Source organism: Erythrolamprus reginae, chromosome 5, assembly GCF_031021105.1.
Source record: "Erythrolamprus reginae isolate rEryReg1 chromosome 5, rEryReg1.hap1, whole genome shotgun sequence".
NCBI lineage: Eukaryota > Metazoa > Chordata > Lepidosauria > Squamata > Dipsadidae > Erythrolamprus > Erythrolamprus reginae.
Genome location: NC_091954.1, coordinates 14,879,831 through 14,901,429, shown reverse-complemented (window position 1 = coordinate 14,901,429; position 21,599 = coordinate 14,879,831). Strand labels below are relative to the sequence as shown.

The 21,599-nt window shown below is 44.3% G+C and overlaps 1 protein-coding gene across 4 annotated transcripts in view; it reads right to left on the bottom strand.

The window, feature by feature from the left end:
* Window positions 1–2,152: 2,152 nt before the first annotated feature.
* The window catches only part of NOLC1 (nucleolar and coiled-body phosphoprotein 1), a 52,567-nt gene continuing 33,120 nt past the window's right edge, over window positions 2,153–21,599 (bottom strand). For 2 of the 4 annotated variants that reach the window (XM_070752111.1, XM_070752112.1), the window contains 9 exons: window positions 21,112–21,231; window positions 19,063–19,182; window positions 17,095–17,214; window positions 15,422–15,541; window positions 9,365–9,484; window positions 6,040–6,531; window positions 4,661–4,767; window positions 3,603–3,683; window positions 2,153–2,537 (listed from right to left, as the gene is read on the bottom strand). In XM_070752111.1, the coding sequence (XP_070608212.1) occupies window positions 2,379–2,537; window positions 3,603–3,683; window positions 4,661–4,767; window positions 6,040–6,531; window positions 9,365–9,484; window positions 15,422–15,541; window positions 17,095–17,214; window positions 19,063–19,182; window positions 21,112–21,231 (1,439 nt within the window). In that variant the 3' untranslated portion in view covers window positions 2,153–2,378. The remainder of the gene's footprint in view (window positions 2,538–3,602; window positions 3,684–4,660; window positions 4,768–6,039; window positions 6,532–9,364; window positions 9,485–15,421; window positions 15,542–17,094; window positions 17,215–19,062; window positions 19,183–21,111; window positions 21,232–21,599) is intronic. The other 2 variants (XM_070752113.1, XM_070752114.1) reach the window with 2 other exon arrangements.

Below are 21,599 nucleotides of genomic sequence, written 5' to 3'. Positions count from 1 at the left end.
GCAAAGTGGGGTGGGAAAAAACAGGAAGAAAAGACTCATGGAGCTCAAGGGAGGAGAAAGGTGTGGGGGAGATGAGCAAAGTGGGGTGGGAAAAAACGGGAAGAAAAGACTCATGGAGCTCAAGGGAGGAGAAAGGTGTGGGGGAGATGAGCAAAGTGGGGTGGGAAAAAACAGGAAGAAAAGACTCATGGAGCTCAAGGGAGGAGAAAGGTGTGGGGGAGACGAGCAAAGTGGGGTGGGAAAAAACAGGAAGAAAAGACTCATGGAGCTCAAGAGAGGAGAAAGGTGTGGGGGAGACGAGCAAAGTGGGGTGGGAAAAAACGGGAAGAAAAGACTCATGGAGCTCAAGGGAGGAGAAAGGTGTGGGGGAGATGAGCAAAGTGGGGTGGGAAAAAACAGGAAGAAAAGACTCATGGAGCTCAAGAGAGGAGAAAGGTGTGGGGGAGATGAGCAAAGTGGGGTGGGAAAAAACGGGAAGAAAAGACTCATGGAGCTCAAGGGAGGAGAAAGGTGTGGGGGAGATGAGCAAAGTGGGGTGGGAAAAAACAGGAAGAAAAGACTCATGGAGCTCAAGGGAGGAGAAAGGTGTGGGGGAGATGAGCAAAGTGGGGTGGGAAAAAACAGGAAGAAAAGACTCATGGAGCTCAAGGGAGGAGAAAGGTGTGGGGGAGATGAGCAAAGTGGGGTGGGAAAAAACGGGAAGAAAAGACTCATGGAGCTCAAGGGAGGAGAAAGGTGTGGGGGAGATGAGCAAAGTGGGGTGGGAAAAAACGGGAAGAAAAGACTCATGGAGCTCAAGAGAGGAGAAAGGTGTGGGGGAGATGAGCAAAGTGGGGTGGGAAAAAACGGGAAGAAAAGACTCATGGAGCTCAAGGGAGGAGAAAGGTGTGGGGGAGATGAGCAAAGTGGGGTGGGAAAAAACAGGAAGAAAAGACTCATGGAGCTCAAGGGAGGAGAAAGGTGTGGGGGAGATGAGCAAAGTGGGGTGGGAAAAAACGGGAAGAAAAGACTCATGGAGCTCAAGAGAGGAGAAAGGTGTGGGTAAAATGAGCAGGACAGGGTGGGCAAAAACGGGAGGGGACCCATGGAGCTCAAGAGAGGAGAAAGGTGTGGGTACAATGAGCAGGACAGGGTGGGCAAAAACGGGAGGGACCCAGGGAGATGAAGGAGAGGAGAAAGGTGCAGGACAGGGTGGGCAAAAACGGGAGGGACCCATGGAGCTCAAGAGAGGAGAAAGGTGCAGGACAGGGTTAATGATACTGCCACGCATAGGCAACAACTGAGAGATTATTATCAAAGAAAATGAGGCCACCTGTGATTGGGTGGGGCTGTGGTCATTAGTGAGGCTGCTATAAATAGCAGCCTGTGGGTTTGGCCATTGTGGAGGAATATCTGATCGTTGTGTTTCGTGACTGCTTTACTGACTTTGACTTTTTGTGTGCTGATTTTTCCCCGCTTTGAAACTAAACCAGAGCAAAGTGTGTTTCACTTTGTGAAAGAAGAAGGACTGTGAATTGCCTCACAGCTGCAAGCTAAGTATCACAGAACTGATAAGGGACTTGTACAAATTAACAGTTTGGTTGGAGACGAGTGCTCTTTGCTATACCAAAAGAGGGCTTAGTTTAAGTGAATTTACATTATAAAGAACATTGTTTTGAATTTTCAAACGTGTGTGTGTCTGAAATTTGTACCTGTGAATTTTTGGGAGGATTCTACCAGAGAGCCCGGCAGAACACGTAGAATGCAATAAAGAAGTGGATTTGAACCTTTCACAAATGGATCTGGTTCCTTGTGCCTGGCAATAGGCATTAGGTCTGTTATACAATCATTTATAAATCTAATGAAAATATATTTAAATAAAATCTATATTTAAATAGAATTGCTCACTTTTCAAACATAATGTAAAAATCAACTCTTGACAATTCTTTTAGATTTTTCTTTATTGAACCCTATAACCTCGACGAGTTTGGGGAAGCAGTGCTTCTCAGAGGCAAGAGTCATGTTTAATGACATATACTAGGGTTTAGAAACTGTTCTTAATGAAAGAACAGTTGGTTTTATTTCCAGGAGGAATTTAAAATTTAAGGACACAATATGCACCATCAAATGGCAAGATACATTCGATCCCTATATATGAGCATCAGAGGAAGAATGAGAAATAAGGTTATGTTTATTTATCACGTTATCAAGTGTGCTGTAACATAAAACGATGCAACGTTAGAGAAATCCAAAGGACTCAATCCCATACCTCCATCAAGTGTCACAATACCACTTAGAAAACTGGCAACCATCCTCCCATCACAAATTAAGACAACAGGTTGTGGAAGAGATGTCCATGACATTTCGTTATTTAATTGGAATCCTAATATGGTCGAAGTTCAGTCACTTTCAAATTTGATGGAGTTTATCTGAGTAGAGATAGTACCACCACAATAACTTCCCCTTTTCTTCTTTGTCTTCTCATGTCGGAAGGATTTACCTTTTGTAAATCTCAGAACGTCATTTGCTTTTTGACCCCAGTCACCTACAGCTCCTTTCTGGGAAAGATGAGACAATTGATGATCATTAGCCACAAAACATTAAGCACAAATGGCTTTTATCATTGCATTTGTAAACTGTCCAGAGTCTATGTTTATAGGTTGCAATAAAGTAACACACACATAAACACATACAGTGTTCCCTCGATTTTCGCGGGTTCTAACTTCGCAAATAGCCTATACCACGGTTTTTCCAAAAATATTAATTAAAAAATACTTCGCGGTTTTTTTCCTATACAGTGTTCCCTCGATTTTCGCGGGTTCGAACTTCGCGAAAAGTCTATACCACGGTTTTTCAAAAATATTAATTAAAAAAATATTTTGCGGGTTTTCTCCCTATACCACGGTTTTTCCTGCCTGATGACATCATATGTCATCACCAAACTTTCATCTGCTTTTAATAAATATTTTTTAAAATAAATTTTAATAAATAAACATGGTGAGTAATTATCTAAATGGTTGCTAAGGGAATGGGAAATTGCACTTTAGGGGTTTAAAGTGTTAAGGGAAGGCTTGTGATACTGTTCATAGCCAAAAATAGTGTATTTACTTCCGCATCTCTACTTCGCGGAAATTCAACTTTCGCGGGCGGTCTCGGAACGCATCCCCCGTGAAAATCGAGGGAACACTGTACCATTATTTTTCCCACCCAATGACGTCATATGTCGTCGCCAAACTAATAATTTTTGCAAATAAACAACAAAAAATAATTATTGTTAATAAATAATTATGTTTATAAACATCAGGATCACGAAGTGTCTTATTCAATGGCGAGTACCAGTAATAATGGTCAGTAAATGGTTGTTAAGGGAATGGGAAATGGTAATTTAGGGGTTTAAAGTGTTAAGGGAAGGCTTGTGATACTGTCCATAGCCAAAAATTGTGTATTTACTTCCACATCTCTACTTCGGGGAAATTCAACTTTCGCGGGCGGTCTCGGAACGCATCCCCCGTGGAAATCGAGGGAACACTGTATATACATAACAAATAGTGCAATTTTGTTATAGTTTATCCAGGTAGTCTCTACTTTGTAGAGATGATTGCATGAAGATTGCCTATCCCTACCTTGGCATCAAAGGAATTGTTAGCTACTCGCATATCTATTTCTATTTCTTCTGCTCTTATTCTGCGGAAAGGACTGGTTTGCTGGAGAAGAAAAGAGATACAAATGGTCCTCATGTTATGATCATAGAAGAAACATAGAAGATTGACGGCAGAAAAAGACCTCATGGTCCATCTAGTCTGCCCTTATACTATTTCCTGTATTTTATCTTAGGATGGATATATGTTTATCCCAGGCATGTTTAAATTCAGTTACTGTGGATTTACCAACCACGTCTGCTGGAAGTTTGTTCCAAGGATCTACTACTCTTTCAGTAAAATAATATTTTCTCATGTTGCTTTTGATCTTTCCCCCAACTAACTTCAGATTGTGTCCCCTTGTTCTTGTGTTCACTTTCCTATTAAAAACACTTCCCTCCTGGACCTTATTTAACCCTTTAACATATTTAAATGTTTCGATCTTGTCCCCCCTTTTCCTCCTGTCCTCCAGACTATACAGATTGAGTTCATTAAGTCTTTCCTGATACGTTTTATGCTTAAGACCTTCCACCATTCTTGTAGCCCGTCTTTGGACCCGTTCAATTTTGTCAATATCTTTTTGTAGGTGAGGTCTCCAGAACTGAACACACTATTCCAAATGGGGTCTCACCAGCACTCTATATAGCGGGATCACAATCTCCCTCTTCCTGCTTGTTATACCTCTAGCTGTGCAGCCAAGCATCCTACTTGCTTTTCCTACCGCCCAACCACACTGCTCCCCCATTTTGAGACTGTCAGAAATCACTACCCCCTAAATCCTTCCAGGTGCTAAACAAAAAGAGACTTATGGCCAGTCCTCCAAGTTCTTGTTACTTTAGCATCTCCATGGTCACATGAAATATTAGAACCAGAGATATAAGGTCACCCATGACCATTTCATAATACCTTCTTTCAAAAAACCTTGTAAAACACAATTCAAATCCATCTTTTGCAGTTATGAAAGAATGAGTTAAGCTGTGATAAGATGGACAGTCATACAGTAAATTAAATAAAATCATAAAATTCTTTTTCCCAATCCTTACCCGCTTTGTTTTGGGGAATGTATGAGGACTTTTGGCTTTAATCTTCTTGGTGTCTGGTGTCTCCAACTCTTGTTCATCTTTCCTTTTCCGCTTTTTTTGGGATAAGCCTGTTATGTTTTACAGGAGTAGTAAGTTTCCAAAAACCCATCTCATTCTAAGTAGCAGCCTAATCAATACACAGCTTGTAGAGCAGGAAAAAGTTTCATTTGTGCTATAAAATTCAGGTATGAAATAGTTATTTAAAATATGTCTAATCGGCAGGAACCGATTCACCCAATCTGTGGATACGTACAACATACTAAGAAAATAATCCAGTATTGATGCTGTCTAAGTCAAAGTATGATTAAGCTATGATTAAAACGATGCTGTGGCATGCTGTGAGCCACTATAGTCTTTCTTCACAGATAGGGATGATGCTCACCTATCATACTAAATATGTTATCAGAACCAAGCCCAAAAATGACACAGCAAGATCCAAATGACTGCAATCCTTCAATTACTTAATTTCTAACAAGCGGAATCTTGCCAAACTAAATCTTGTAACCTACTAGCTGCACATTCCATCACATTTTCCCCCTTATCTTATTAGGACCTTCTGTCCCCTGTCCTAATATTTCTCTCTTACATTGTTATTATTTGTTTGTTTGTTTGTTAGAGTTGAATGGGACCATGCAGGTCATCAAGTCCAACCCCCTGCCTGAGCAGGAATCCTAAAGCATCCCAGCCAAATGGCAGTCCAATCTCCTCTTGAAAGTGTCCAGAGTTGGGGAGTTCACAACCTCCCCAGGCAGGTTGTTCCACTGGTTGATCGCTCTGACCGTCAGGAAGTTCTTCCTGGCTTCTAGGTTGAATCTCTCCTTGGTCAGCTTCCAGCCGTTGTTCCTCGTCCGGCCCCCTGGTGCTCTGGAGAATAGAGTGGCCCCCTCTGTGGCAACACCTCATATACAGCTATCATGTCCCCTCTGGCCCTCCTTTTCTCTAGGCTATCCATGCCCAGTTCCCACAATCTCTCTTCCTAAGTCTTGGTTTCAAGTCCCCTAATCATTTTGGTTGCTCTTTTCTGCACCTTCTCCAGAGTTTCGATGTCTCTTTTGAAGTGTGGCGACCAGAACTGGATGCAGTACTCCAGATGTGGTCTGACCAGGGCGTAGTAGTGTGGTATTAATACTTCCCTGGTCTTGGAGTGTATCCCCCTGTTGATGCAGCTTAGGATAGCGTTGGCTTTTTTGGCCGCTGCCGCACCAGGGCGTAGTATATCTTTGTATACTACCAATATGTACTTGACAAAACTAACAAACAAACAAATAAATATTTGATTTGGTGTTATTTTCTAACTAGCTCCATTCTATTTAATACTTCCCTCGTGAACAATTACTAACCTTCCTTTGTGGCCTCGTCATCAGAACCAGTACTGTTTGCAGAATTCCGTACTTCCGATGTTGGAGTCTTTGATGCAGAGTTGGCTGAGGTCTTTAGCACTTTTTTTGCTGTTTTGCCCTTATCTCTTCCTCTCTTTCTTTTTGTTTTTTCAGATGTTTTAAGTTCATCAGCGGAATTCTCAGAAGAGGTCCCAATCTCAGCAGGGGCTTGCTTGCTACGGCTACTCACTGAGTGTTTGCTAGCTGCTTTCTGGGATGGCTGAGTCTCATCTTCACTGCTTGAGCTACTTGACTCAGAACTGCTTGGTTTAGAGACAGGGGTGCTGCATTTGGGTGTTGTTTTGACAGCCTTTGTGCCTTTTGTTTTGTGAACTTTCTTATCTTCCAGGCTACTTTCTACTTTCTTTGGCACCGCTCCAAGAGGTTTCTTCGCTTTCTTTATGTCTGTCTTAGGTGCACACTTCTCAGGAGTACTGTCAGAACTATCAGAATCTAGGAAGAAAAAACAGCAACAGAAAAACTAATAGAAACATAGAAACATAGATGTCTGACGGCAGACAAAGACCTCATGGTCCATCTAGTCTGCCCTTATACTATTTTCTGTATTTTATCTTAGGATGGATATATGTTTACCCCAGGCATGTTTAAATTCAGTTACTGTGGATTTATCTACCACGTCTGCTGGAAGTTTGTTCCAAGGATCTACTACTCTTTCAGTAAAATAATATTTTCTCACGTTGCTTTTGATCTTCCCCCCAACTAACTTCAGATTGTGTCCCCTTGTTCTTGTGTTCACTTTCCTATTAAAAACACTTCCCTCCTGGACCTTATTTAACCCTTTAATATATTTAAATGTTTCGATCATGTCCCCCCTTTTCCTTCTGTCCTCCAGACTATACAGATTGAGTCCATTAAGTCTTTCCTGATACGTTTTATGCTTAAGACCTTCCACCATTCTTGTAGCCCGTATTTGGACCCGTTCAATTTTGTCAATATCTTTTTGTAGGTGAGGTCTCCAGAACTGAACACAGTATTCCAAATGTGGTCTCACCAGCGCTCTATATAGCGGGAGCATAATCTCCCTCTTCCTGCTTGTTATACCTCTAGCTATACAGCCAAGCATCCTACTTGCTTTCCCTACCGCCTGACTGCACTGTTCACCCATTTTGAGCCTGTCAGAAATCACTACCCCTAAATCCTTTTCTTCTTTTACTATTTTTAAAGTTTAGATTTTTTTAAAAATGTGGAGGAAAGTGCAGGTTCAGAACAATAAATTGATACAGTGATACCTCGTCTTACGAACCCCTCGTCATACGAACTTTTCGAGATACAAACCCGGGGTTTAAGATTTTTTTTTGCCTCTTCTTCCAAACTATTTTCACCTTATGAACCCAAGCCGCCGCTGCTGGAATGCCCCGCCTCCGGACTTCCGTTGCCAGCGAAGCGCCCGTTTTTGCGCTGCTGGGATTCCCCTGCAGCATTGCAAAAACACAGAAGTCAGGAGGTGGGGTTTTCCATGGAGGGGGGCCTCAGGGGAATCCCATTTTCGGCCCTATTTAGACCAGGAGTCACTGCTCACAGTCACTCATGTCCTCATCACCTCGAGGTTCGACTACTGTAATGCTCTCTACATGGGGCTACCTTTGAAGAGTGTTCGGAAACTTCAGATCGTGCAGAATGCAGCTGCGAGAGCAATCATGGGCTTTCCCAAATATGCCCATGTTACTCCAACACTCCGCAGTCTGCATTGGTTGCCGATCAGTTTCCGGTCACAATTCAAAGTGTTGGTCATCACCTATAAAGCCATCAACAACTGTCAACCCGCAAACAAGTACACTTCCTCCATAAATCCCTCTGTAAGAAAATGCAGCCAAAAGCATGCATTATAAATCACCCATTAACCACCCACAAACACATAACCTGAACATCCAAAATGGATGCAAAATTTATGATCAATGGTGCACACAACTGCCTAATAAAATACCAACATCACACCCTCAATGTTGTGGTTGGCTCCAGGCCAGCTCCTATGGCTGCTGATTTGGACTCAGAGGAGTGGGAGCTGTCTGATCACAGAAGACCCATCCGGCTGGAGGAGGAATCAGATAGTGAACCAGAAGGAGAAAGCGATGAAGAAAGGGTTGGAGACAAAGAGAGGGAAATGGAGCTGGTCAGATCTCCAGCCAGAGTTGTATCTGAATCAGACGGGGAGGACTCAATGAATGATCCTATTCTCAATGTTCAGGTCAAGAGCAGCTGCGCAAATGCAGAAACAGATTCTAGGTCATAGGGGCAAAGAATTAATGATGCTGTCGCAGCCTTGAAAAAGGGGAGGTTTGCAGATGACAGTGTGGGAGTTTATCGTTCAGTTTTTGGAGAAAGATTTTGATGAATTGTGGTTTCGTGTTTGTTGTGGATATCTTTGGACATTCTGACATTCAAGCCGTGAGTTAATTTGTGCATTATTTGCTGTTACATTGATTCCTATGGGAAAATTGCTTCTTCTCACAAACTTTTCTACTTAAGAACTTGGTCACGGAACGAATTAAGTTCGTAAGGAGAGGTACCAATGTATACAGAATCAGTTGCAACAATTGTAATCAGATCTATATGGAGCAGATAGGACAACAGTTAAAATCCAGAATCCATGACGACCAACAGTTGGCTGTCAAACGCAAAGTTCCTGATTGCCGCCCTCATCGACAACAAACAATACCTGTTCGACTGGGACAAAGCTGAAGTCACCGGCCACGCCAAAACCCATCAAGCACACAAGCTTTTCAAAGCCTGGTCCTTCAACAAACACACTGACTTAGAACCAGCATACAAAATAACAAGGAAGCGGACCATCCAAACCACCAACCAATGACAGAATCAACCATTCTCACCAGTTAAATTTTACATTTCACAGCAACCAGTTAGAAGTCACAAGACCAGAATCAATCTTCTGATTCATTCAGCCTTGTGATTCAACCAGTCGCAAAATGAACTGACCACCCAGCATCTATATAAATGAACAGGTCATTTCACCCAAAGCCCTGCTGAAGATGTTACCTAGTTTGGTAATGAAATATCTGAAAGGCAAGCAGCAACCTCGGTGGACAAACATCTGCCTAAATAGATTGTTTTAACAATTCATAATCCTATATTGCTTATGATGTATTTTAAAATTAAATTTTGGTACCATAAGCATGCAATGTAAGAAAAATATTACTGGGTTTCTGTCTATAAGTAATAGAAGACTGAACACAATTCCTGCTCTACAATGAAAGAATACAAGACATTAAAATGGAAAACAATTGATTTACCATGTTATCCACAGTACCTGAACTATCAGAGGAGCTGCTTGCTTTCTTGGACGGAACTGGTTTAGCAGCACCATTTGCTGAAACAGCTTTGGCAGAGCCTTTGACCAAAACTTTCTTTTCTTCTTCCGAACTAGAATCTAAATAAAAAACACATAGATTTCATACATACTGGCACAATTATTTATTTAAATAATCTTTATTAGGTTTCTACATTTAAAAAACAATCTAAACAAACAAATCATACAAAGAAAAATGAAAGAACATATAGAACGTTCAGTGATGTTCGATATATGCACATATAGTAATTTGCTTATCATCGGTTAATACAGTGTTCCCTTGACTTTCGCGGGGGTTGCGTTCCGAGACCACCCGCGAAAGTCGAATTTCAGCGAAGTAGAGATGCGGAAGTAAATACACTATTTTTGGCTATGGAAAGTATCACAAGCCTTCCCTTAACACTTTAAACCCCTAAATTACCATTTACCATTCCCTTAGCAACCATTTAGATTATTACTCACCATGTTTATTTATTAAAGTTTATTAAAAAATATTTATTAAAGACGGACAAAAGTTTAGCGATGAAATATGACGTCATCGGGCAGGAAAAACTGGTATAGGGGGAAAAATAGTGAAGTATTTTTTTTAATTAATATTTTTGAAAAACCGTGGTATAGACTTTTCGCGAAGTTCGAACCCGCGAAAATCGAGGGAACACTGTATTTTTTTCACTACAGTAGTCCCTCGATTATCGCGAGGGTTCCGTTCCAGGACCCCTTGCGATAATCGAAATTTCGCGATATAGCGGTGCGGAAGTAAAAACACCATCTGCGCATGCGTGCCACTTTTCCATGGTGTTTTTACTTCCGCACCGCCCGCCCGCTGCCCGCCACTTGTCCGCTGCCCGCCCGCTCACCTCGCCAGCAAGAGGGGAAGACCCATGAAAGGTTCCTTGGGCCGCCTAGCAGCTGATCTGCTCGGCAGCGCAGCAGCAGCCTGCGCTGCCGAGCAGATCAGCTGCTAGGCGGCCCAAGGAACCTTCCATGGGTCTTCCCCCTCTTGCTTGTGAGGGCGCTTCAACGTTTCCGGACGGCAAGCTCGGACTCTTTCTTTTTCCCTCAGAGGACGCTTATGACAGGCGGCTGAGGCTTCGAGTGTGTCCCCTTCCACCGCCAAGGCCTCCCAGGAGTCCACACCCCCTTTTAAGGCGCCCGCAGATCAAGCGCTCTAGCCAGGCCCGGGCGCACGCCCCCTCTTCCCGCTTCGGTGGGCCTGCCCGGCGCGGGGGTCTCTTCCCCCTCATGGACACTCTTCGTGCCTGGCTTCCTTCTCTCTCCTCCCTTCCCCCCGCTTTCCTCCGGGCGTGTTGGAGAAGAGGGTCTTCTTCCGCTCTTATTGTCTTGGGTGGGCAGGAGGCAGGAGCTGCAGAAAGGGAAACTTTTTGTTTTCCTTCGCTCCGCCACCCAAGAGAGCGGAGAGGCAGCGGGGGCGCAAGGAAGAAGAAGCGGTGGTGGCGGCGGCTTCCTTCGGGGGCAACGCCAGCAAGAGGGTCTTCCCCCTCTTGCTGGCGTGCGTGGGCGGTGGGGAAGACCCATGGGAGATTCCTTGGGCCGCCTAGCAGCTGAGGGTCTTCCCCACCGCCCACGCACGCCAGCAAGAGGGCGAAGACCCTCTTGCTGGCGTTGCCCCCGAAGGAAGCCGCCGCCGCCACGCCCGGCTCGGCTTCCCTGGCTCCTTGGCCGGGTGGGCTCGGCCGAAAGGGGCTGGAACTGCAGAGCCGAAGGGTGGCCTTTTTGTCTGGGAGGGAAGATGACGCGCGGGCGGCACAGGGGGGGGGGGGAGGCAAAGCTCTGCGGCTCCAGCCACTTTCAGCCAAGCCTCCCCGGCCACGGAGCCAGGGAAGCCGAGCCGGGCGTGGAACATCGGCGCAGGAGGCAGGACACGATCGGGCGACCGGAGCAGCAGCGCCGCCGCCGTCACGCCCGGCTCGGCTTCCCTGGCTGCGTGGCCGGGGAGGCTCGGCTGAAAGTGGCTGGAGCCGCAGAGCTTTGCCTCCCCCCCCCTCGCCCCTGTGCCGCCCGCGCGTCATCTTCCCTCCCAGACAAAAAGGCCGCCCTTCGGCTCTGCAGTTCCAACCTTCCATGGGTCTTCCCCCTCTTGCTTGTGAGGGCGCTTCAACGTTTCCGGACGGCAAGCTCGGACTCTTTCTTTTTCCCTCAGAGGACGCTTATGACAGGCGGCTGAGGCTTCGAGTGTGTCCCCTTCCACCGCCAAGGCCTCCCAGGAGTCCACACCCCCTTTTAAGGCGCCCGCAGATCAAGCGCTCTAGCCAGGCCCGGGCGCACGCCCCCTCTTCCCGCTTCGGTGGGCCTGCCCGGCGCGGGGGTCTCTTCCCCCTCATGGACACTCTTCGTGCCTGGCTTCCTTCTCTCTCCTCCCTTCCCCCCGCTTTCCTCCGGGCGTGTTGGAGAAGAGGGTCTTCTTCCGCTCTTATTGTCTTGGGTGGGCGGGAGGCAGGAGCTGCAGAAAGGGAAACTTTTTGTTTTCCTTCGCTCCGCCACCCAAGAGAGCGGAGAGGCAGCGGGGGCGCAAGGAAGAAGAAGCGGTGGTGGCGGCGGCTTCCTTCGGGGGCAACGCCAGCAAGAGGGTCTTCCCCCTCTTGCTGGCGTGCGTGGGCGGTTGGGAAGACCCATGGGAGATTCCTTGGGCCGCCTAGCAGCTGAGGGTCTTCCCCACCGCCCACGCACGCCAGCAAGAGGGCGAAGACCCTCTTGCTGGCGTTGCCCCCGAAGGAAGCCGCCGCCGCCACGCCCGGCTCGGCTTCCCTGGCTCCTTGGCCGGGTGGGCTCGGCCGAAAGGGGCTGGAACTGCAGAGCCGAAGGGTGGCCTTTTTGTCTGGGAGGGAAGATGACGCGCGGGCGGCACAGGGGGGGGGGGAGGCAAAGCTCTGCAGCTCCAGCCACTTTCAGCCAAGCCTCCCCGGCCACGGAGCCAGGGAAGCCGAGCCGGGCGTGGAACATCGGCGCAGGAGGCAGGACACGATCGGGCGACCGGAGCAGCAGCGCCGCCGCCGTCACGCCCGGCTCGGCTTCCCTGGCTGCGTGGCCGGGGAGGCTCGGCTGAAAGTGGCTGGAGCCGCAGAGCTTTGCCTCCCCCCCCCCTCGCCCCTGTGCCGCCCGCGCGTCATCTTCCCTCCCAGACAAAAAGGCCGCCCTTCGGCTCTGCAGTTCCAACCTTCCATGGGTCTTCCCCCTCTTGCTTGTGAGGGCGCTTCAACGTTTCCGGACGGCAAGCTCGGACTCTTTCTTTTTCCCTCAGAGGACGCTTATGACAGGCGGCTGAGGCTTCGAGTGTGTCCCCTTCCACCGCCAAGGCCTCCCAGGAGTCCACACCCCCTTTTAAGGCGCCCGCAGATCAAGCGCTCTAGCCAGGCCCGGGCGCACGCCCCCCTCTTCCCGCTTCGGTGGGCCTGCCCGGCGCGGGGGTCTCTTCCCCCTCATGGACACTCTTCGTGCCTGGCTTCCTTCTCTCTCCTCCCTTCCCCCCGCTTTCCTCCGGGCGTGTTGGAGAAGAGGGTCTTCTTGTTTTCCTTCGCTCCGCCACCCAAGAGAGCGGAGAGGCAGCGGGGGCGCAAGGAAGAAGAAGCGGTGGTGGCGGCGGCTTCCTTCGGGGGCAACGCCAGCAAGAGGGTCTTCCCCCTCTTGCTGGCGTGCGTGGGCGGTGGGGAAGACCCATGGGAGATTCCTTGGGCCGCCTAGCAGCTGAGGGTCTTCCCCACCGCCCACGCACGCCAGCAAGAGGGCGAAGACCCTCTTGCTGGCGTTGCCCCCGAAGGAAGCCGCCGCCGCCACGCCCGGCTCGGCTTCCCTGGCTCCTTGGCCGGGTGGGCTCGGCCGAAAGGGGCTGGAACTGCAGAGCCGAAGGGTGGCCTTTTTGTCTGGGAGGGAAGATGACGCGCGGGCGGCACAGGGGGGGGGGGGAGGCAAAGCTCTGCGGCTCCAGCCACTTTCAGCCAAGCCTCCCCGGCCACGGAGCCAGGGAAGCCGAGCCGGGCGTGGAACATCGGCGCAGGAGGCAGGACACGATCGGGCGACCGGAGCAGCAGCGCCGCCGCCGCCACGCCCGGCTCGGCTTCCCTGGCTCCTTGGCCGGGTGGGCTCGGCCGAAAGGGGCTGGAACTGCAGAGCCGAAGGGCGGCCTTTTTGTCTGGGAGGGAAGATGACGCGCGGGCGGCACAGGGGCGAGGGGGGGGAGGCAAAGCTCTGCGGCTCCAGCCACTTTCAGCCGAGCCTCCCCGGCCACGCAGCCAGGGAAGCCGAGCCGGGCGTGGCGGCGGCGGCGCTGCTGCTCCGGTCGCCCGATCGTCTCCTGCCTCCCGCGCCGATGTTCCACGCCCGGCTCGGCTTCCCTGGCTGCTTGGCGGGGGGGGGGGGGAGGCTTGGCCGAAAGGGGCTGTACCCGCAGAGCTTTGCCTCCCACCCCTCGCCCCTGTGCTGCCGGCGCGTCATCTTCCCTCCCAGACTCCCCCGGCAAAGTGACGTGGAGGAATGGAAAGCTGAAACCGGGCGGTTTGAGTTTCCCATTCCTTCAAGTCACTTCGCCGCTGCTCTCCTGGCTAAACTGTGTGGCAGGAGACAGGCTTTGAGTTTTTGGCTGGGGGGGAGAAGTAGAACCTTCCTAACTCCCCCCCCCCACCAGCCAGAAGGAGCGGCGAAGTGACGTGGAGGAATGGAAAGCTGAAACTGGGCGGTTTGAGTTTCCCATTCCTCCAAGTCACTTTGCCGCTCCTCTCCTGGCTAAACCGGCGGCAGGAGACAGGGTTGGGGGGGGGTACTGGGAAGCCCCCCAGGCCGACTGCCACCTTTTCAAACAGCCGCGCCCTTCCCAGCTGAGTCCTGAAGCCAAGCGCCAAAGGCGAACTTCTGCGCTTGGCTTCAGGACTCAGCTGGGAAGCGGCACGGGTGTTTTAAAAGGTCTCCCCCGGCATGGGGGGCTTCCTAGCACCCCCCCAAACCCGGGTTGGGGGTTCGGGGGGGTGCTAGGAAGCCCCCCATGCCGGCGGGAAGACCCAGGGAAGGTTCCTTTGGCCGCCTAGCAGCTGATCTGCCCGGCGGTAATGCAAACTCCACCATCTACGCATGCGTGCAGATGGTGGTGTTACTTCCGGGTAGAAAACTCGCGATATAGCGTTTCGCGAAGCTCGAGATCGCCAAACTCGAGGGATCACTGTACATATATTTATTTGTTATTTAAAAGACATTATTTGTCAACCATATCGTTGACTATCACTATCAAGCAACCTAATATTAAGTATTTGTATCTAGTATGTGGAATTGTGTGTTTATTGTCTTAGTTCTGTATACTATATTGTATTCATTTTGGATATTTCTGAGGAAGGTACGAGTTTGTTTTTAGGGGTTTTATGTTCCATTGATTTATGGTGCAGTGTTTCTATATTTTCATTTTATTTGGGTACAAAAGGAAGAGGTATCTAGTTTTACTTTTCCTTTAGGTTTTTTCTCTATTTTTTCTGTTTGAGCCATTTGTACCAATTTTCCCATATTTTGTAAAATTCGGATTTCTCTTTTTCCTGTAATTCCAAAGTCATTTTGATAATTTCTGCACACACAAGAACCTTAATTAAGTTATGGGAGATGTTTCTGTTTTCCATTTTTGCACATATATCAATCTTGCCACTGTAATGATATGGAGGATTAAATATTTGTCTTCATTTTTAAATTTTTGCCTTGCAATACCAAGAAGGAAAAGTTCGGGTTTTAAAAGGATTGTCCGTGCCACAATTTGCTCTGGATAGCTTTTGCGCCAATTTTTTTAAGCAACTGGGCAAGTCCACCATAAGTGGTAGTAGGTCCCTATTTCATAATCCTATATTACTTATGGTGTATTTTAAAATTAAAATTTGGCACCGTAAGCATGCAAGAAAAATATAAATAATTTTTTTATGTTGGGTTCCTGCTCTACAATGAAAGAATACAAGATACAATTCCTGCTCTACAATGAAAGAATACAAGATATTAAAATGGAAAACAATTGATTTACCATGTTATCCACAGTACCTGAACTATCAGAGGAGCTGCTTGCTTTCTTGGATGGAACTGGTTTAGCAGCACCATTTGCTGAAACAGCTTTGGCAGAGCCTTTGACCAAAATTTTCTTTTCTTCTTCTGAACTAGAATCTAAATAAAAAACAGATAGATTTCATATATACTGGTACAATTATTTATTTAAATAATCCTTATTAGGTTTCTACATTTAAAAAACAATCTAAACAAACAAAACATACAAAGAAAAAAGAAAGAAAAATTAAAGAACATATAGAACGTTCAGAGATGTTCGATATACAGTGATACCTTGTGTTATGAACTTAAATGGTTCCAGGACAAGGTTCGTAAGGTGAAAAGTTCATAAGACGAAACAATGTTTTTCATAAGAATCAATGTAAAAGCAAATAATGCTTGCAAATCCTTCAGAAAAATCCCAAACTTTAGAAGGGAGATGAACAGAGGGCAGGGAGGAGCAGCGAAAGGAGGCGGGTGGAAGAAGCAAGGCTAGGCTAAAGGGTGAGTGAGAAGGAAGAAAGGCAAGGGGGGCGCCCCTACCTTTTCTTTTTTCAAAAGACACCCTTTCAGTGCCTCTGCAAGCACTCGGTTCTCCTAGCTTTGTTAATGCAAACTCTCCGTCTCCAAGCCACCCTTCCCTTTTCTTTCTTCAAAAAAGGAAAAAAAAGAAACCCCTTCATCCCAGCAGCAGCGGCTTCTGTTCATAAGGTGAAAATAGTTCGGAAGAAGAGGCAAAAAAATCTTAAACACCAGGTTCGTATCTCGAAAAGTTTGTTAGAAGAGGCGTTCGTAAGATGAGGTACCACTGTATGCACATATGGTTATTTGCTTATCATCGGTTAATATTTTCTTTCACTACATATATTTATTTGTTGTTTAAAAGACATTATTTGTCAACCATATTGTTGACTATCACTATCAAGCGACCTAATATTAAGTATTTGTATCTAGTACATGGAATTGTGTGTTTATTTTCTTTAGTTCTGCATACTATATTGTATTCATTTTGGATTTTGGGTTTTATGTTCCATCGATTTATGGTGCAGTGTTTCTATATTTTCATTTTATTTTGGTACAAAAGGAAGAGGTATCTAGTTTTACTTTTCCATTAAGTTTTTTATCTATTTTTTTCTGTTTGAGCCATTTGTACCAATTTTCCCATATTTTGTAAAATTTGGATTTATCTTTTTCCTGTAATTCCAAAGTCATTTTGGTTATTTCTGCACACTCGAGGACCTTAATTATGAAGCTTAAAGTTGTGGGGGCTATTTCTGTTTTCCATTTTTGCGTATATATCAATCTTGCCGCCGTTATAATATGTCTTCATTTTTAAATTTTTGCCTTGCAATACCAAGAAGGAAAAGTTCAGGTTTTAAAAGGATTGTCCGTGCCGCAATTTGCTCTAGATAGCTTTTGATTTTGCACCAAAAATTTTTTAGCAATGTTTTTTAGCAACTGGGCAAGTCCACCATAAGTGGTAGTAGGTCCCTATTTTAAAATTAAAATTTGGTACCATAAGCATGTAATGTAAGAAAAATATCAATGTTTTTTTTTAATGTTGGGTTTCTGTCTATAAGTAATAGAAGACTGAACACAATTCCTGCTCTACAATGAAAGAATGCAAGATATTAAAATGGAAAACAATTGGTTTACCAGGTTATCCACAGTACCTGAACTATCAGAGGAGCTGCTCTGTTTCTTGGACGGAACTGGTTTAACAGCACCATTTGCTGAAACAGCTTTGGCAGAGCCTTTGACCAAAACTTTCTTTTCTTCTTCCGAACTAGAATCTAAATAAAAAACACATAGCTTTCATTTATACTGGCACATTTATTTATTTATTTAAATAATCTTTATTACGTTTCTACATATAAAAAAACAATCTAAACCAACAAATCATACAAAGAAAAAAGAAAGAAAAATGAAAGAACATATAGAACGTTCAGTGATGTTTGATATATGCACATATAGTTATTTACTTATCATCGGTTAATATTTTCTTTCACTACATACGTATATTTATTTGTTGTATAAAAGACATAATTTGTCAACCATATTGTTGACTATCACTATCAATATCACCTAATATTAAGTATTTGTATCTAGTATGTGGAATTGTGTGTTTATTTTCTTTAGTTCTGTATACTATTTGGACCGGGAGTCATTGCTCACAGTCACTCATGCCCTCATCACCTCGAGGTTCAACTACTGTAACGCTCTCTACATGGAGCTACCTTTGAAAAGTGTTCAGAAACTTCAGATCGTGCAGAATGCAGCTGCGACAGCAATTATGGGCTTCTCTAAGTATGCCCATATCACTCCAACACTCCACAGTCTGCATTGGTTGCTGATCAGTTTCCGGTCACAATTCAAAGTGTTGGTTATGACCTATAAAGCCCTTCATGGCACCGGACCAGAATATCTCCGGGACCGCCTTCTGCCGCACGAATCCCAGCGACCGGTTTGGTCCCACAGAGTTGGCCTTCTCCGGGTCCCGCCGACTAAACAATGTCGTCTGGCGGGACCCAGGGGAAGAGGCTTCTCTGTGGCGGCTCCGACCCTCTGGCACCAGCTCCCCCCTGAGATTAGGATTGCCCCCACCCTCCTTGCCTTTCACAAACTCCTTAAAACCCACCTCTGCCGTCAGACATGGGGGAACTGAAACATCTCCCCCTTGCCCATGTTGTTCTGGTGTTAGATTGATTGTGTGCTTGTTTTTTAATATTCTGGGGTTGTTTTTTATGATTTTTAAATTAACATTGTAATTGGATTGGTGGGTATTGGATTTGTTATTATGTATTGTTTTTACCCTGTTGTGAGCCGCCCCGAGTTTGCGGAGAGGGGCGGCATATAAATCCAATAAATCTAATCTAATCTAATCTATATTGTATTCATTTTGGATATTTCTGAGGAAGGTACGAGTTTGTTTTTAGGGGTTTTATGTTCCATCGATTTATGGTGCAGTGTTTCTATATTTTCATTTTATTTGGGTACAAAAGGAAGAAGTGTCTAGTTTTCCTTTAATTTTTTTACCTATTTTTTCTATTTGAGCCATTTGTACCAATTTTCCCATATTTTGTAAAATTCGGATTTATCTTTTTCCTGTAATTCCAAAGTCATTTTGGTCATTTCTGCACACACAAGAACCTTAATTATGAAGCTTAAAGTTATGGGGGCTGTTTTCCATTTTTGCGCATATATCAATCTTGCCACTGTAATGATATGGAGGATTAAGTATTTGTCTTCATTTTTAAATTTTTGCCTTGCAATACCAAGAAGGAAAAGTTCAGGTTTTAAAAGGATTGTCCGTGCCACAATTTGCTGTAGATAGCTTTTGATTTTGCACCAAACTTTTTTAGCAATTGGGCAAGTCCACCATAAGTGGTAGTAGGTCCCTATTTCATAATCCTATATTACTTATGGTGTATTTTAAAAATTAAATTTTGGTACCGTAAGCGGAAATGTAAGAAAATGTAAATGTACGGAAATGTACGGAAATGTAAGAAAAATATTAAAACTTTTTTTATGTTGGGTTTCTGTCTATAAGTATTTGGACTGAACAAAATTCCTGCTCTACAATGAAAGAATTCAAGATATTGAAAGGGAAAACAATTCATTTACCATGTTATCCACAGTACCTGAACTATCAGAGGAGCTGCTCGCTTTTTTGGACGGAACTGGTTTAGCAGCACCATTTGCTGAAACAGCTTTGGCAGAGCCTTTGACCAAAACTTTCTTTTCTTCTTCCGAACTAGAATCTAAATAAAAAACACAAAGTTTCCATTTATACTGGCATTTATTTATTTATTTAAATAATCTTTATTAGGTTTCTACATTTAAAAAACAATCTAAACAAAGAAAAAAGAAAGAAAAATTAAAGAACATATAGAACGTTCAGAGATGTTCGATATACAGTGATACCTTGTGTTATGAACTTAAATGGTTCCAGGACAAGGTTCGTAAGGTGAAAAGTTCATAAGACGAAACAATGTTTTTCATAAGAATCAATGTAAAAGCAAATAATGCTTGCAAATCCTTCATGAAAATCCCAAACTTTAGAAGGGAGATGAACAGAGGGCAGGGAGGAGCAGCGAAAGGAGGCGGGTGGAAGAAGCAAGGCTAGGCTAAAGGGTGAGTGAGAAGGAAGAAAGGCAAGGGGGGCGCCTTTCCCTTTTCTTTTTTCAAAAGACAGTTTCAGTGCCTTTGCAAGCATGCAAAATCTTTACTCCTCCAAGCTGCCCCTCCCTTTTCTTTCTTAAAAAGACACCCTTTCAGTGCCTCTGCAAGCACTCGGTTCTCCTAGCTTTGTTAATGCAAACTCTCCGTCTCCAAGCCGCCCCTCCCTTTTCTTTCTTCAAAAAGAAAAAAAAAGAAACCCCTTCATCCCAGCAGCAGCGGCTTGTGTTCGTAACGTGAAAATAGTTCGGAAGAAGAGGCAAGAAAATCTTAAACACCGGGTTCGTATCTCGAAAAGTTTGTTAGATGAGGCGTTCGTAAGACGAGGTACCACTGTATGCACATATAGTTATTTGCTTATCATCGGTTAATATTTTCTTTCACTACATATATTTATTTGTTGTTTAAAAGACATTATTTGTCAACCATATTGTTGACTATTACTGTCAAGCGACCTAATATTAAGTATTTGTATCTAGTATGTGGAATTGTGTGTTTATTTTCTTTAGATCTGTATACTGTATTGTATTCATTTTGGATATTTCTGAGGAAGATACAAATTTGTTTTTAGGCGTTTTATGTTCCATCGATTTATGGGGCAGTGTTTCTAGATTTTCATTTTATTTGGGTACAAAAGGAAGAAGTGTCTGGTTTTCCTTTAGGTTTTTTACCTATTTTTTCTGTTTGAGCCATTTGTACCAATTTTCCCATATTTTGTAAAATTTGGATTTATCTTTTTCCTGTAATTCCAAAGTCATTTTGGTCATTTCTGCACATTTAAGGACCTTAATTATAAAGCTTAAAGTTGTGAGGGCTGTTCCTGTTTTCCATTTTCTTGCATATATCAATCTTGCCACCATTATAATATGGAGGATTAAGTATTTGTCTTCATTTTTAAATTTTTGCCTTGCAATACCAAGAAGGAAAAGTTCAGGTTTTAAAAGGATTGTCTGTGCCACAATTTGCTGTAGATAGCTTTTGATTTTGCGCCAAAACTTTTTAGCAACTGGACAAGGCCACCATAAGTGATAATAAGTCCCTGTTTCATAATCCTATATTACTTATGGTGTATTTTTAAATTAAAAATTTGTACCGTAAGCATGCAATGTAAGAAAAATAACAAATATTTTTTTTAATGTTGGGTTTCTGTCTATAAGTAATTGTCTTCATTTTTAAATTTTTGCCTTGCAATACCAAGAAGGAAAAGTTCAGGTTTTAAAAGGATTGTCTGTACCACAATTTGCTCTAGATAGCTTTTGATTTTGCGCCAAAAATTTTTAGCAACTTTTTTTAGCAACTGGGCAAGTTCACCATAAGTGGTAGTAGGTCCCTATTTTTAAATTAAAATTTGGTACCGTAAACATGTAATGTAAGATAAATATCAATTATTTTTTTTATGTTGGCTTTCTGTCTATAAGTAATAGAAGACTGAACACAATTCCTGCTCTACAATGAAAGAATGCAAGATATTAAAATGGAAAACAATTGATTTACCATGTTATCCACAGTACCTGAACTATCAGAGGAGCTGCTCGCTTTCTTGGACGGAACTGGTTTAGCAGCACTATTTGCTGAAACAGCTTTGGCAGAGCCTTTGACCAAAACTTTCTTTTCTTCTTCCGAACTAGAATCTAAATAAAAAACACATAGATTTCACTTATACTGGCACATTTATTTATTTATTTAAATAATCTTTATTACGTTTCTACATATAAAAAACAATCTAAACAAACAAGACATACAAAGAAAAAAGAAAGATGAAAGAACATATAGACCGTTCAGTGATATTTGATATATGCACATATAGTTATTTGCTTATCATCGGTTAATGTTTTCTTTCACTACATACATATATTTATTTGTTGTATAAAAGACATAATTTGTCAACCATATTGTTGACTATCACTATTGAATGACCTAATATTATGTATTTGTATCTAGTATATGGAATTGTGTGTTTATTTTCTTTAGTTCTGTTTACTATATTGTATTCATTTTG